Genomic DNA, 14,454 nt, shown 5'->3' with positions numbered 1-14,454 from the left:
AGTAAACGCCACGGGCAGCGCACCGCCACCGACTTTCGCACACCAGCAAGCCGTGGTACGAAGCAGGTATCGAAACGCAGTAACGGTAGCTACTGGCAAATTACCACATGGCACAGACACCACGCGGGACCACCGCTACTTGGTGCAACACGCCGTGGCGGCACGAGAACACAGAGGCTATCGGCATGCGAACAGATTGACCAAGCATTCGGCCACGCGTACTGCACCGACAAAGCTAAGGAAGTCGAGGTCCGGCCCCCCATTCTTATCGGTCTGGCCCCAGAGAGGAACCATAGACTGGATCTACCCACGGGCGTCCTGCATGGGAAAAGGTGTCTGTCATCGTTCACCATCGGACCGGCAGCGGAAATTTCTGCCACGCGCAAGGGAAACCGGGTGACGATCCGGCGCGAGAGCTTGAAGCATTGCATGACAGGAGGGAATCGAAGTAGCCGCATTCATCTATCCGAGCTGGATGTTGTAGGGCAACTCGAGCCGCCCAGACAGCTTGCAAAGCGGCAGAGCAGAACCCGGAGGCCTTCAAAACGGGCAGGCTAAAGCTACGAGAATTGAGCTCTCATCTGCGTTAGCTTCATAGCAGATAGCGGAAAAGATTCCAAGGCCCGCAAGCAGGATCAGAAGTGACCCAGCAAATTGAAGTCTTTAATCACTTCGTATGTCTCTTCGTTGGTGGATATGTTCTATGCTTTTCTATCACGTGCTTTTTGGCCTTGACAGCCACCGATGATGCTGTGCATACAACACGCGTCAAACATCCGCTGCAAGCCCCAGCCATGCAGGCCTCTCGGTTTCTGCACGACCTTGCCTCTGCCTCACAGCACACCCCGCAACTGCTTCACCACACCCTGAAACCTCGGCTCCTCCAGATACTTCCGCTCCTGCAATTGATCGAGCACCCTGCCCACATCCATCGCGCTCCCCGCCTCCTTCACCGCTGAATGCTTCAACCCGACCAGAATCGTTCCCAACGCCACCAGCGCGCGATACGCCGGCTCCGTCGTCTGCGCATTTGGATCGCTGCCGGCAGTGTGATCGACCGTGGGCACCGAGGCCAAGAACGGCACGAGCTGCTCCAATAGCTCAAATGCCCACGTCGCAGCGACGTCGTCGTCTAGCTTGCTGCTCGTGAGATAGACTGACGCGTTGAGTGCGAATGTCGCGTAGGCGACAGCGACGCCGCTGTCAGTCTGCGCGAGGTTCGAAGGGGCTTTGAGTGCCTCGATGATGGCGCTCAAGTGTTTCTCGATCAGGTGTTTGCCTGAGCCGTACAGGAGGTTCGAGAACAAGCGGGCTGCAATCATGATCAGCTTGCTGTTAGCTTGGATTTGTGAGGGCTCGAAGATCCGGCTGTTGAGGATGGCCGCTACGACGTCTTCGCTGTCTGTAGCGGGCCATGTCTTGAGTGCGGCCGCGAGGAAACGTAGTAAGTCCAGTGCGGCGAGACGATTGCTTGCTGGCGTCCACTTCGTTGCTGCTGTGATTAGCGATGGTAGCACGCTTTCGACGCTTTCTGATGAAAGGTTTGGAGCATCACCGGACTTTCGCTGATCGAGCTGTTGCGCCACCATGGAAAGTGTCTCGAGTTGCGCAGGACTGAGCGCCAGGTCGGAGCCAGCATATTCTGCGTTGCGCTTCGTGATCTGTCCCAAAGCGGCCGATGACTTGCCGAGTGCGATTGGGAGGTACTGCTTCTGTGGCAGTACCTGCTTTGCGACGGCAGACGGTTGAATCCGTGGCTGATAATTTGACTGAGGCACCTCGCCTGGACGATATCGATTTTCGGAGCCCCAGGGATCTGCGCCAACTGGCGCTTGTGACGACTGACCGATCGTCGCGCCTTGCGAGTTCTTGATAATAAAATTAGAGGTCTCATCGAGATATGTCATGGGTAATTCGTTGTCTTGGAGGAACTTCGTGGCTGCTTCGTAAGGATTTTGCGTGACATTGTAGGGTAGCTTTAGAGGTGGTTTCCCGTCCTCGATGTCGATGTCGAAGACGTAATCGTACTGTCGACCATTGTACTCTTTCTTGTCGCTGGAGCCCGCCGAATCGACGACGGTACCGATCTTGATCCAAGTCTGCTGAGACATTGACCATTGGTATAATGTTGCACTGCCGTCGTCTTCTTTTATTATTTGGTTCTGCCCTTCTTTCGTACCTGACTTCTGGGTGAGGAAATCTGGTCCCGGCATATCCTGCATGTTTAGATCGTTGTTCATGGCTTGTTTTGGAACAGCAGAGGACTGCAACGACTGTTCAAACTCGGCAAGAACGGATGGATCTGCTTGTCGCGATGGATCTCGGGAGAAGATTCGCGCTATCTTGTCGCTGGATCCGGTGATTATGTCGCCGTTCGTGCCAACAGCAACAGCCCAGACGGAGATTGCTGGCAGAGTGATGACCTGTACGCATTCTTGCCCTCGCCATACTCTGACTGTTCGGTCTTCGCCAGCGCTGATAATTTCTCCATCACTTGAGACAGCAAGCGAATAGATGAAAGCTTCATGACCCCAAAGTTCAGCAACTAAGTCACCTTTCAGAGTCCATAGCCGGATGCAGCCATCGTTGGATGCAGACGCGAAGTGTGCACCTGACGGGTGGCCCTGTGGTAGTGCAGCGAGAGCTCTCACGACATCCTTGCCATCGAAACCGTGTTTCTGCTTGCCTCGACCGTCAAATATCCTTATGCCCTTGTCGGCGCAACCAGTAATGACCGTATCTCGATCGTATGCAAGCACTGCCCAGACGGTGGCGCTATGTCCTTGCAGCTCGACATCTGTTTCCCATCGGCCAATCTGCCAGACTCGCGCGGAGCTGTCCCAACTCCCACTGACGAACCAGTCGCCTCTCTCAGATACACTTAGTGAGCATACCTGATTGCTGTGACCAACCATGAATGCATCCGCGTTGTTTTCTGCTACTGTCGAGGGCTGGCGCGCTCGATGAGCGCATCTTGACCCGAGGAGATGATTAGCCCTTCGGGGTACTCCTTACTTCCTGGTACGTATGCGAGACATGTTTTGAATTGTGCGCCGTGGGAAGATTCGGAGGGATCATATGTTGGAGGAGATGTGCTGGTACGCTTCCATATTCGCGTAGTACCGTCTCTCGAGGCAGTGACTGCTAATGACGGGTCTGGGAAGAGTACTGCCCGAACCTGTGGGAATTAGTTGAGTCCATGACCAAGGGACCATAAACCTACATCACTGGTGTGCCCCGCAAGGACTGCGCTCAGCTTATACTCCGGACTACCCATATTCGCACGCAGTTACAAACTTCAACTCTCGCTACCTGCTCAGCAACTTCAACATTGGCTGCTTACTTACCGACATGGCGACAGATAACGTGCTAACAGATCTAAGTGATTCTTTGATCTTCTTCCACCGCAGTGGAGCGAGGCTGCCAGGCAGCCTGGTGATGTCACTTAGGCAATCAGGCAAATCTTGGGCGACGTTAGGCTTGGAAAGCCCATCAACCGGCTGCACGAAAGCTATTTTGAGACCGTCCACATGTCACGCATCCAAATTCGGGTGGAAGGCCGCCTGGGAGCATTGCAAATTTCAGTACTTAGCAGCTCTCAAACAGTCCCTGCGACTCTGTTGCATTGATTGTCTCCGTAGACTCGGAGAGCTTCACCGAGTGGACTACAGAACTTGACGCGCGACGCGGTCGCGCAAGATCGGCCTCGGTCCAGAATTCTGGGCCCTTGCATTAGATCTCCCCCTAAAAAGACCCTGAAATCCATCGTGCATACAAACTGTGCAATTAAATACGGAATTCCTTCCCTCACGAAACCGCAACAGCAGTACGCAAAGGACGTGATCATGACTAGCGGCCGCATCACAGAATGGCGCAAATTGCCAGTCGCACTCACAGAACTATGCCTCGCAACGACCCTCCGCTGCGGCCAGTCTTTCCGCTGGAAACAATGTCCCGACGACACCTGGGCGTGCTCCCTGCGCGGCAGAATAGTGCAACTTGCCCAAGAACCATCATACGTCAAATACCGATCGATCTGGCCATCTGCGGTTGAAGCACCGCCTACACCTCCCTCTTCAGCGCCGCCAACAGAAGCAGGTGACGAGGGAGACGACACCCTTGATCTACTGTACCACTACCTCAACCTCCAGCCGAACCTGACACAATTGTACGAGCAATGGTCTGCTGCCGACGCAAACTTCAGAAAGAAAGCACCGAAGTTCACTGGTGTACGAATACTACGGCAAGATGCGTGGGAAGCACTGATCTGCTTCATATGTAGCAGCAACAACAATATCAGTCGCATCATGCAGATGGTCGATAAGCTGTGCCTGCACTACGGGCCTTATGTTGCGACGTTAGATGGACGGGCATATCATGATTTTCCACAGCCGTCTGCGCTCACGGGCGAGAAGGTCGAAGCGCATTTGAGAGAACTGGGATTTGGGTATCGTGGGCGTTTCATCGTCGAGACGGCACGAGTGATTGCGAACGACCGTGAACCAGGCTGGCTTGACTCACTGCGCAACCCCGAGTCGCCGGCTTTTGGTCAGCGTTCGAGCCCCGCGGGGCAATGGAAGACAGAAGGTCGCGATGGCTATCGCACCGCCCATGAAGAACTCCTCCAACTCCTGGGCGTAGGCGCCAAAGTGGCCGACTGCGCCTGCCTCATGGGTCTCGGTTGGGGTGAGGCCGTCCCGATCGACACCCACGTCTGGCAAATAGCCGTGAGGGACTACAAGTTTGGTAAGGGCAAGCATAGTAGTCTCACGAAGGCGACGTATGATAGCGTGGCCAACCACTTCCGGAAGCTGTGGGGGCAGGAGGCTGGGTGGGCGCACAGTGTGTTGTTCACGGCGGACTTGAGAGCGTTCTCGGAGCGCCTGACGGCCAAGACTGAGGTCAAGGTGGAGGTGAAGGAAGAGGATGTTGTGGTCAAGGTGGAGGCGGTGGAGCGGAAAGTAAGGGTTGGTGTCAAGCGAGAGAACGAGGATGAGAGGGTGATGCTGGAGCTGGATGAGGTGAAGGTTAGTAGTAGTGAACGAGTCAAGCGACGGCGGAGGGCACGATGATTGTGGATTCGATAGGTGCATAGCATTGGATGCTGTTGTCTGTTTGAGATGTCTCCTTGCATGATCGAAGACTTCGAAACGTCTTTCCCGAACCAGGGTCCGCCGACTGGAAGCGAGGCCGTTCGCGTTTCACAGATAGATTCGCAGACATTGACAATGTCACACAGAACGCATGGCCGTGGCTGGGTCCTACCATTTGCTCTACTGCTACACTGCTCTGCTGTCGCATTTGTGGCTTTCTGCGATTCTGTGAAGCATAATCTCTTGGCCCTCACATAAGTCGTTCCTCTCAGCGCGATTCGCGCTGGCACCCACCGCCGGCAGCAGTGCTGACAGCAGGCGATCAGTCTGTACTGTGCAGAGGGAAAACCACAGTTCTTATCATCATCCTCAGGACGAAGCTGATTGCGTATCTCCTGCTGCTCCATGATTGCGGTGGTACGTACTAAATTTAAGATTACCCAAGCGACTGAGACACTCGATGCAGATGACGAACTATTGAAACTTCTTCTCGAAGGCTTGATTGTGGAAAGCATCGAATGAAAACGTCTATCATTTGCCGTCACCACCTCGTGGTCGCCAACTCGACTGCACCAACTGTGCAACATGTGGTCTCGTAGCTTACATTTGCCGTGCAAACAAATGATCGACAATTATTTCTCGAAAAAAGCTCGGATCTCTCATTTCATGCATCACCAATCAAACGCTGCAGCCCCAGCAAATTCCAGCTCGGCGCTGCAGCAACAGCGGAGCACAATGGCCGGGACAGAGGAATTGCAGTGTTTTGTGTGGCTCGAATGCCACACCAATCTTTTCAGCTTGTTTGTAGTCGATTTGGGTACCTGCCCAGCCTGTAGCCAATGACCGTACCTGCGCCTCTTGCCTGCGATCGAAGATTACGGGCGACGGGGGCTGGATTGGGTGCGCTCCGATGACTGCTTGACTGCTCGACTGCTTCAACGCGACTCGTCGATCTGCGCTATCCTCACCTCACATCACCAGTACTTTTCACATATCCTATTTTCATTACTGCGCAGTCGATAATCCGTCGAGCAAGTGCACATTCGTACAGCGTGCTCTGTACTCTTTAATAATCCTCCACCACCACGCTCTTTCCAACACCCGTCGTTTGCATCTCATTCCCGATCGGCTCTTCTGCTTTCCGACCGCGATCGACCTCCTCCTTTCAAGGTTGAATCCCTGCATCTGACCTGCGCAAACGACTTGAGGTCTCGCCCAACTGCCGAATCCTCGTCCTACCTTCATCACTACCTCACATGTCTCGAAAGACCATAGAACAATAACATTCCGACTGCTCGCGCTCCGGCGTTGAGCCAGAAACAAACCCAAATGAGGCTTCCACGGCTCCGCAGCCGTGCTGCGCTTCTAGTAGGACTTCTGGCAACGCAAGGAGCAAGTCAATCCATTCCTAACCCAAACATCGACTTGAGCGATCTTGGTCAGGTTGCTCTGACAGGCGACTTCGATGCTCTGTCAGTCTACTCGTTTCCAGGACAGTTCAGTCAGAATGGGTCGAATTCGATATTGGGATATCTGCCCGAGGGCGCATACGAGGTCTTCGCTTCCACCGACGCAACGATTGAGAGCATGTGTCCATTCATACGAAGAGACGGGACATTCGAAGGCATCATCATTGGTGGTAATTTCACCAGTTTAGGTGGTGTACAGACGCGGTCGATAGCCTCTTACAATCCGGATACACGGGTCATTACGCCCTTAGTCGGTCTCGAAGGTACTGTGTCGGCAGTGCTGTGCGATCAACAACGCGAGACCGTCTATGTTGCCGGCGCATTCGACGCTGCGAACACCACCAATGCCATCGCTTGGACAGTCGACGGGGCTTGGCAGACGTTACCTTTCGCTGGGTTTGACTCACCTGTAACCTCGGTCACCAAGGCTCCAAATGGCCATATTGTCTTTGGTGGTGCATTCGCCGGTTTGGGAAACACAACGACTAGTTCATCGCAGCGAGAACGAGCTACTCAGCAAATTCCTCTTGGTCCTGCTGGCGACATCACAGTAGGAGGGGCCTCATTGACCAATGCTGAGGAGATCACCTGCCCGACGAATGGCTCCGATGTTGCATGGAAGCTGAACGGTAAGGTTGGCTTCTGGCAAGCAGACTTTGGCTTTGGTTTCGAGCCGACACGACTACGACTGTACAATGCAGGCACCAAGACGTTTCGCTTCACCGCTCTACCAATCAACGGCATTTTGAACTTTACACACACAGTTAATGGAAAGGAAGTCAACTGCGATGCTGGTTGTACTCTGCAAGAAAACCCCGAGAACGGTTTCGAAGACTTCTTCTTTGTCAACACGGTTGGCATGAACAGCTTCCGTATCGACATTTCTGACTCGTATGGAGATGCTGGTGGCTTGGCTGGTATACAGTTGTTCCAGAGCGACGTCTTCAGCTACGCCGTATCGAGCTTCAATGAGCCTAAGTGTGGCGGACCAACAGGCACGCTGTCGACCGTGACGACAACGGGGCCATGGTTCGAAATGGCATCTTTCCAAAGCGTGTCCGAGTACTTGGCTGCAGTGCCTGGTCCAAATGATATTGACAACACCGAAATCGTCTTCGAGCCAAGTATTCAGGAGAAAGGCAACTATTCGGTTATGGTGTACACTCCTGGATGTCGTGCAGATAGCTCGTGTTCATCACGAGCGGTAGTCAACATCACAGGTACCTTGACTACAGGAGCAGAACAGTCGTTCTTCACTCAGATCTCTCAGACCAATGATTTCGATAAGTACGACACTGTCTACCAAGGACCAATCGACATGACGACCGATTCCTTCCGACCGAGCGTGAGCATAAAGGCCTCGGGTCAGCTCAGAACCCAGCGCATCGTTGCATCGAGGGTCAAATTTGGTCTAGTTGCCTCTACTGGCGGCCTTAATGGGCTTTTCGATTTCAATCCTGATGAGGTCAACGTCAACCCGGACACATTTGGCGACTCCGACATCAACAATGCCGGAACTCTGCTAAATCAAAATGCTCAGATCATGGCTCTCACCACGGCCGGAGACGTAATGTTCGCAGGAGGCTCTTTCACAGACGACAGGTTTCAGAACATCATGTCATTCACATCCGAAGGCAATGCCACCTCGTTGGCCGACGGAGGCTTAAACTCAGCTGTGTTGGATTTCTTCGTGCTTGACAATACGCTGTACGTCGGTGGCAATTTCACAGGTACCAGTACGGGCAATCAGCAAGGTCTCAGCAACGTCGCAGCGTATGATGTGTCCGGTCGACAATGGTCAGCGCTGGGCGCAGGCCTAAATGGTGCTGTCGAATATGTTGCACCTGTGCCCGTGAACATCTCAACAACAGAGACACAGCTCGCCATTGCATTCAGTGGAGACTTCAGCCAGATATCTCAGTCAGGCTCTGATCCCGCGATTGATGTTCAAGGTTTGGCTATTTGGGTTCCCTCGGCAAAGAATTGGCTGCAAAGGACCAATGCACCGCAGCATGTACTCAACGGCCAACTCACAGCTGGCACTACGCTGCCTAACAATACTTGGATGGGCGCTGGTTCGCTGGCTTCGCTTGGCCAGGCTTTGCACGGTGCTGCGGGCATGAGCTCAAGCCAGGGCCGTGTCAGCCTGTCAAGTCTGCCGATCGAGATCGAGGCGGACGAAAGCGCCTCAAGTCTGCGCAAGCGTGCCCTCATGGCCAATCAAAATGTCACCGGAGTGGTGGAAGGCATCACATACGAACCGAGCGGAGCAAATGTAACGATATTCGGAGGGCACTTCACAGCTCAGGGTCAGAACGGAGCTGAGATTCAAAACTTGTTGTTCATCAACGGTTCCAACAACAACGCTGTCTCGGGTCTACCAAGTGGTGTCGACGACAATTCTACCTTCGTGGCGCTCGAATCACACGAAAACCTCCTGTTTGCTGGTGGTCGGGTCACTGGAGAACTTGGCCAGCGCACCATATCCGGCGTTCTGATTTACGATATGAACACCGCCAATTATGCGAGCATCCAGCCAGCTGGCCTCGTTGGGCCAAACGTTACGGTCAACGATATCAAGGTCCAGCCCGACACGGCTTCGGTCTACGTGGGCGGTGCCTTTACCGGCACTTCTCAGGACTTGGCGTGCCCGGCAGTATGCATGTACGACACCACTACAAATCAGTGGAACCCCGTTGGTAGTGGCCTTCAGGGGACCGTCGCGCAGCTCTTCTGGAACAACAACAAGCAGATGTTCGCTGTCGGTAATCTGACACTTGGCGGCAATACTACCTCCATGGTGCAGTACGATCCGGATAAGCAGGAATGGACCCAGATCATGAACGACGCAATTCCAGGACCGATCTCAGCTTTCACTGCAGTGACAGAGGACGGCAAGCAGCTCTGGGTGTCTGGAACTGCGAGCAATGGCTCCACTTTCCTGATCAATCTTGACGACGGCCAGAGCAACGTCGTCGAAGGATTATTATCGTCAGGCACTGTCATTCGGGGTCTGTCAGTGGTCGACTCGTTCAATGACCACAGCGGAAACGACTTCTTAGCTCAAAGCGAAATGCTCGTCATCTTGGGACAGCTCAACATCACCGGCTTTGGGTCCGCTTCCGCGGCCACTTTCAACGGAACCCAAATGGTGCCGTTAGTGCTTGCGAGCAAGTCTGATGGATCTGCTGGCAGCGTCAGTGGGCTGGCCGCAAGCAGACCTCGAGCTCCGAGATCCGAGAGTAAGTTACAAAGCATCATGATTTACAGTGGACACTAACATATCACAGGCAATCGTCGATCTATCGGTATCACCGTGCTAGTAGCGCTTTGCGCTGCTCTTGGCACCATCTTCCTCATCGTGCTCCTTGGGCTGCTTCTGAATCGCATACAGCGGAGGAGAGCAGGCTACAACCAGATTCCGAGCATGCCATACACCGACAAGAATGCCAATCTGAACCGCGTCCCACCCGAAAGTCTCTTCGGGAGTCTGGGACAGCGGACAGGTGCCGCACCACGTGTATGACGGCCTCAATGGACGGAGTACGAGACGAAGATGATGACCATAGCACGAGTGTGACGATATTCCACGACTTTGACGATTTCGACCTTCAAAAAAGTTTTCGACGCTTTTCGATTCTACTCAGCGATTACGTTTTGTACACTTGCACACATTCAGAGTTCACGCGATGGCAGCCACATGTTGCACATTGCAGTAATATGTTGATTGCATATTTCTTCGGAGTTTCAGATTCGGATGCGAAGGCCCCTAGCGGTTGCGGCATCTGGTAGCGCTTTGGCGGCGCACGAGCGTGTATTGTCGATACCCAAGATTTGTTGTTCTTTTTCTTTTGGAGCTCAAGGAGAGGGATGGAATGCAGCGGCAATTGCTGCGACGGCACACGGACGACTGCCAGAGATGGCGGATGAGTCCGGGCTCGAATTGCCATAATAGACTAATGGTGGATGAGGAAGACCCTGGACCGCAGCAGGGAGAAGAGCGAATTTGTCTCTGCGATCCACAGTTGGTGGATCTGCACATTGGTTGTGCATAGAGGAGGAGCGCACATGCCTGTTCAATTGTTCACAGGAAGGGATCAAACGGATCAGACTAGGTCGAGCTACGTGTGTACTTATGAATCTGTACAGACCTGATTGTTACACGGCTGGAACCACCTGCCCGCGATTCCCCTCGAATGCTCCTACCAAGAGCATTAGCTTTGAGATCCTTCGTTCTCCTTTTCCGCATTGCTTATTGCATCACCAGTACCTGCTGCACAATGTATATGCATTTGGTATACTGTGTATACAATTGCGGTTAGGGACTCGTCACTCACGCTTAACTTCGTACTACAACACGGGACCAATCATCACGGGCAGGGTCCGGTGAGTTTTGCCCCTTGTGGGAGTAAGTCTTATGCACCGTCGTACGGCTAACCTGGAGGAGGATTTCTGATCTCAATGGAGTGGCCTTAATTACACGGTTCATTCCTCGTCCGTTGCGAGGTCGATGTCAAACGAGTACGAACCTCAACACCTGCCCGAACCATTGCAATGCGTTCTTTGCGCCTTAAATGCAACTGAGTATCTGTATAACGTCATGGGAATGGTAAAACCCGCCGATACGCTATGCTTGATCGGCTGCGTATGGGTCCTTCGTACAGCATGAGAGTCCTGAACGGGCTCGCATCTTGCTGTTGCTATGTAAGACTCGCCCCATGAGGCTGAGAACGGTGAAAAATGAAGTGTGGGGGCATCCTGGCATCGAGTCGCGGAGGGGATAGATCTCGCCTTCGCACTCTTAACGAGGCCGATTTCCTGTTATAAACAGTGGTCCGCTGATCAGCTGCTTCCATCGTTCTTCATGGCAGGTGCTGTGTGAGACGACTCCCACACTGCAGATACTTTTCCGCGTGTACACACGTACAAGGCTCTGGGCCCAGCATCTCAGTCTGAGATACTCTGTGATGAATTACCTCTCCACAGAGTTCTCCTTGTTCGGCAGAACATTCACGCCCCTGCATCTCCTCGCCGGCCTAGGCACCATCACCTTCGCCACAACCACACTCACGGTCATCCGCGCCCTACACATCTACCTCCACCGCTCCAAGATCTCCCGCTACCATCATCCGCTCAAAACCGTAACCAAGAACGACTCCAGGGTCGGTGCCTCGGACCAGCCCTGGGGACTAGTCACAGGTGCCAGCTCAGGCATCGGGCTCGAAATCGCGAATCAGCTCGCTGAACGCGGCTTCAATGTTATCCTGCATGGGCGGAATGAGGCGAAGTTGGGGAAAATCGTTGAGGGGCTGCAGAAGAAGTGGCCTGTGAGAGCGTTCAAGATGTTGTTGCTCGACGCAGCGCTGAACGAGATCCCCAACTTCGCTAAGACCGTACTCGATTGCATCAATGGTCTGAACCTCACAGTCGTGATCCACAATATCGGCGGCTCCGGTGAGCCGGTTGGCATAAAAGTCGAGACGTTCGAAGAATACGACGCAACAAAGGTGGATAGCTGGATCAATGTTAACCTACGGTTCTCGACGCAGCTCACGCGCGTGCTGCTGCCGACGCTGATCAAGAACCAGCCTGCGCTGCTGATGTTTATATCTTCTGGGTCGGCGTTGATCGCGGTGCCGTTTATGAGCATTTATAGCGGTGCGAAGATCTACCTCAACTCCTTCGCGCAGGTGTTGCGAGCGGAGTTCAAGTTGGCGGGGCATGATATTGAGGTGCAGAGCCAGATGCCGGGTACTGTTGCCACAGAGACAAGTGGTAGGTCAGAGAAAGACCGAGGCTTCACTATGCCGATGGCGGACGAGTGGGTGCGGTCGATGTTTGATAAAGTTGGCTATGGGAGTCCGGTCTTTTCGCCGTGGTTTGGGCATAGAGTGCAGGCAGGAATTTTTGGTGCGCTGCCCAGCTTCGTGACTGAAAGGCTGATCGTCAGTATAAGTAAGAAGGTGCGGAAGGAGATCAATGGGGCCAATCCGGCGACGAGAGATACGTGACGTTCTGGCTGTCTCTCTGTATTTGAGAATAACAGGAGCTGGGATGTCGTGCCGTGAACTAAGGGAGTAAGGCTTTGGCTGGATATGCGGCACAATGGGAGAAGCACTTGGCTATTCGCGCCGTGACATAACCAGATCAGTCATTCTCTGTCCCACGGATGTCGAACTAGCCTGCTATCGGGGACGGTACGATTATAGCGGCTGTGCCGGACAACCTCAATTCTGGCTGGAGAAGGTATAGGGACAAGGAAAGCAGTTTGTGGGACAATCTCTGTGAAGGGCATTTCCGTGTTCGCTGACGGATCGGTCACAACCTGTGATCGGTGCATGACAGACCTTGGTGTGCTCTCGGCGAAATCTGGCCGGCTCTGAACGAGGGACGGGGATCAGAAATACTCTACGAGCAGAGAGTTGTCAGGAACATGATAGATAGATGAAATACCATATGGCTTGACCATTCTTGACTGCTCGTCTGCACCTTCCTCTTTGGAGCAATTTGCTGACGATCTCAACACAGTCTTCCAAGGTTGCCTTTCTCCTTCACAACTGCTTCTGTCCTTCACCTGAAGGATGTATGATGATTCTCACCTCGCTGCAGCTCGACTGCTTGCGCCGGAAGACGCGGAATCCTCAACTAGACCACGTCGACTGAAATGTGCCCCTTATCACCTCCTGACGTCGATCTAGACCCTTTCAAATGCCGCACATTTCAGCCAGCAGAGAAGGTTGATGCATCGCATCTAAGCGGCGTGAAGTCTGGGGTAACCGCGAGTCGGTCTACTGCAACGGCTTGAGCAGGTCGTTCAGGACCAAGCAAGCAAGTCGTCGAGAACGGTTGGCATCGAGATACTGTCCTGGCCTTGAAATGATGGTGCATCAGATGATGAAGGACAGCAAAGGCTTCGCGCGGTAATCGACTGCAAATGGAAAGCGACGCGCCGGCGGTCGGACTGCTCGCATGGTCGACAGAGACAACCAAAGGCATCTGCGATGGCCCCCTTCCGGATGATGACTCAGGCCCACATACATTATCTGCCTGACTACATGAAGCACGGCGGCGACGCTGACGACGGCGGCATACACTACCAAAAGTTTGTCTATTTACTAAGCACCAGCAACACCCCCCGAAAGCTACGCAAAAGCAGAGCCAGACGATGGGTGCACACACATAGGACTGCAAATACCAACATATCTCTTGCTCAAGTATGGCAAATTTGAAATATGGCAATATTATTCGACCGATGTTGTACGAAGGAAGGAAAAAGAATCTCTGAGTGAGATGGGGGAGAGCCTGCCTATATAGGCCTGTGACTGAGGATCACATGTCAGCGGAACTTGAGTTGACGTGCTGAGGCTAGTCATAAAGACGCTGTGTATCTGCTGATGACGTCAAGAGGACTCCGCAAAATCTGATAGAAGTGCGAAGCGGGAAGCTGACTTGTCTAGGTAGTCGAGAGCACATTTCAAGTTGTCATGGAACAGAGCGGAGCATTGTGGTGGGGGTGGGGTGGAGCGGAAACTTTCGAGGAGTATTGCACTTGTTCAGCAGGCTCCAAGCGCATTCGCGCAATCACGGCGACAATGACGCCGGTATCTCCGCAATAGCAGACAGAAGTACAGATTTGGAAGCTCAACTGCCTCGTTCAGACCAGTCCTCCGTGCTCAAGCCGGGCGTATTCATGTGTCGGGGAAAGGGAGGAGGGCGGGAGCACAGGGTTCGAGCGGGACGTTTGGCACCTGCAACCACTCACGGACAAGGCAAACATCCGACCAGGACTGTTCCGCTTTGAGTTCCGCTTTGTTTGGTTCCTTCGTCTTGGCTGATGTTGCCAGATCTGCACATGCCAGAGGAGGAAGATGATGGAAACTTGGCATGAGTTT

The 14,454-nt window shown here is 53.4% G+C and overlaps 4 protein-coding genes across 4 annotated transcripts; 3 read left to right on the top strand and 1 right to left on the bottom strand.

The window, feature by feature from the left end:
- Window positions 1-833: 833 nt before the first annotated feature.
- On the bottom strand, window positions 834-3,277 carry AB675_11248 (Ubiquitin homeostasis protein lub1; the record flags this gene model as incomplete). The annotated part of the gene is made up of 3 exons (XM_018140076.1): window positions 834-2,868; window positions 2,943-3,178; window positions 3,224-3,277. 3 exons carry the CDS (start codon window positions 3,275-3,277, stop codon window positions 834-836), a joined length of 2,325 nt encoding a protein of 774 aa, XP_018000047.1.
- A 568-nt stretch (window positions 3,278-3,845) lies between these two features.
- AB675_11247 (N-glycosylase/DNA lyase) lies at window positions 3,846-5,072 on the top strand (the record flags this gene model as incomplete). The annotated part of the gene is made up of 1 exon (XM_018140075.1): window positions 3,846-5,072. The coding sequence occupies one exon, from the start codon at window positions 3,846-3,848 to the stop codon at window positions 5,070-5,072; it is 1,227 nt and encodes a 408-aa protein (XP_018000051.1).
- A 1,350-nt stretch (window positions 5,073-6,422) lies between these two features.
- Window positions 6,423-10,088, top strand: AB675_11246 (Polarized growth protein rax2; the record flags this gene model as incomplete). The annotated part of the gene is made up of 2 exons (XM_018140074.1): window positions 6,423-9,804; window positions 9,853-10,088. 2 exons carry the CDS (start codon window positions 6,423-6,425, stop codon window positions 10,086-10,088), a joined length of 3,618 nt encoding a protein of 1,205 aa, XP_018000102.1.
- A 1,441-nt stretch (window positions 10,089-11,529) lies between these two features.
- Window positions 11,530-12,573, top strand: AB675_11245 (Very-long-chain 3-oxoacyl-CoA 1; the record flags this gene model as incomplete). Its single annotated transcript, XM_018140073.1, has 1 exon — window positions 11,530-12,573. One exon carries the CDS (start codon window positions 11,530-11,532, stop codon window positions 12,571-12,573), a length of 1,044 nt encoding a protein of 347 aa, XP_017999954.1.
- Window positions 12,574-14,454: the final 1,881 nt, after the last annotated feature.

Source organism: Cyphellophora attinorum (genome assembly GCF_001299255.1).
Source record: "Cyphellophora attinorum strain CBS 131958 chromosome Unknown Contig13, whole genome shotgun sequence".
NCBI lineage: Eukaryota > Fungi > Ascomycota > Eurotiomycetes > Chaetothyriales > Cyphellophoraceae > Cyphellophora > Cyphellophora attinorum.
Note: the sequence above shows the minus strand (reverse complement) of the source record. Positions and strands in the feature narration are given on the sequence as shown.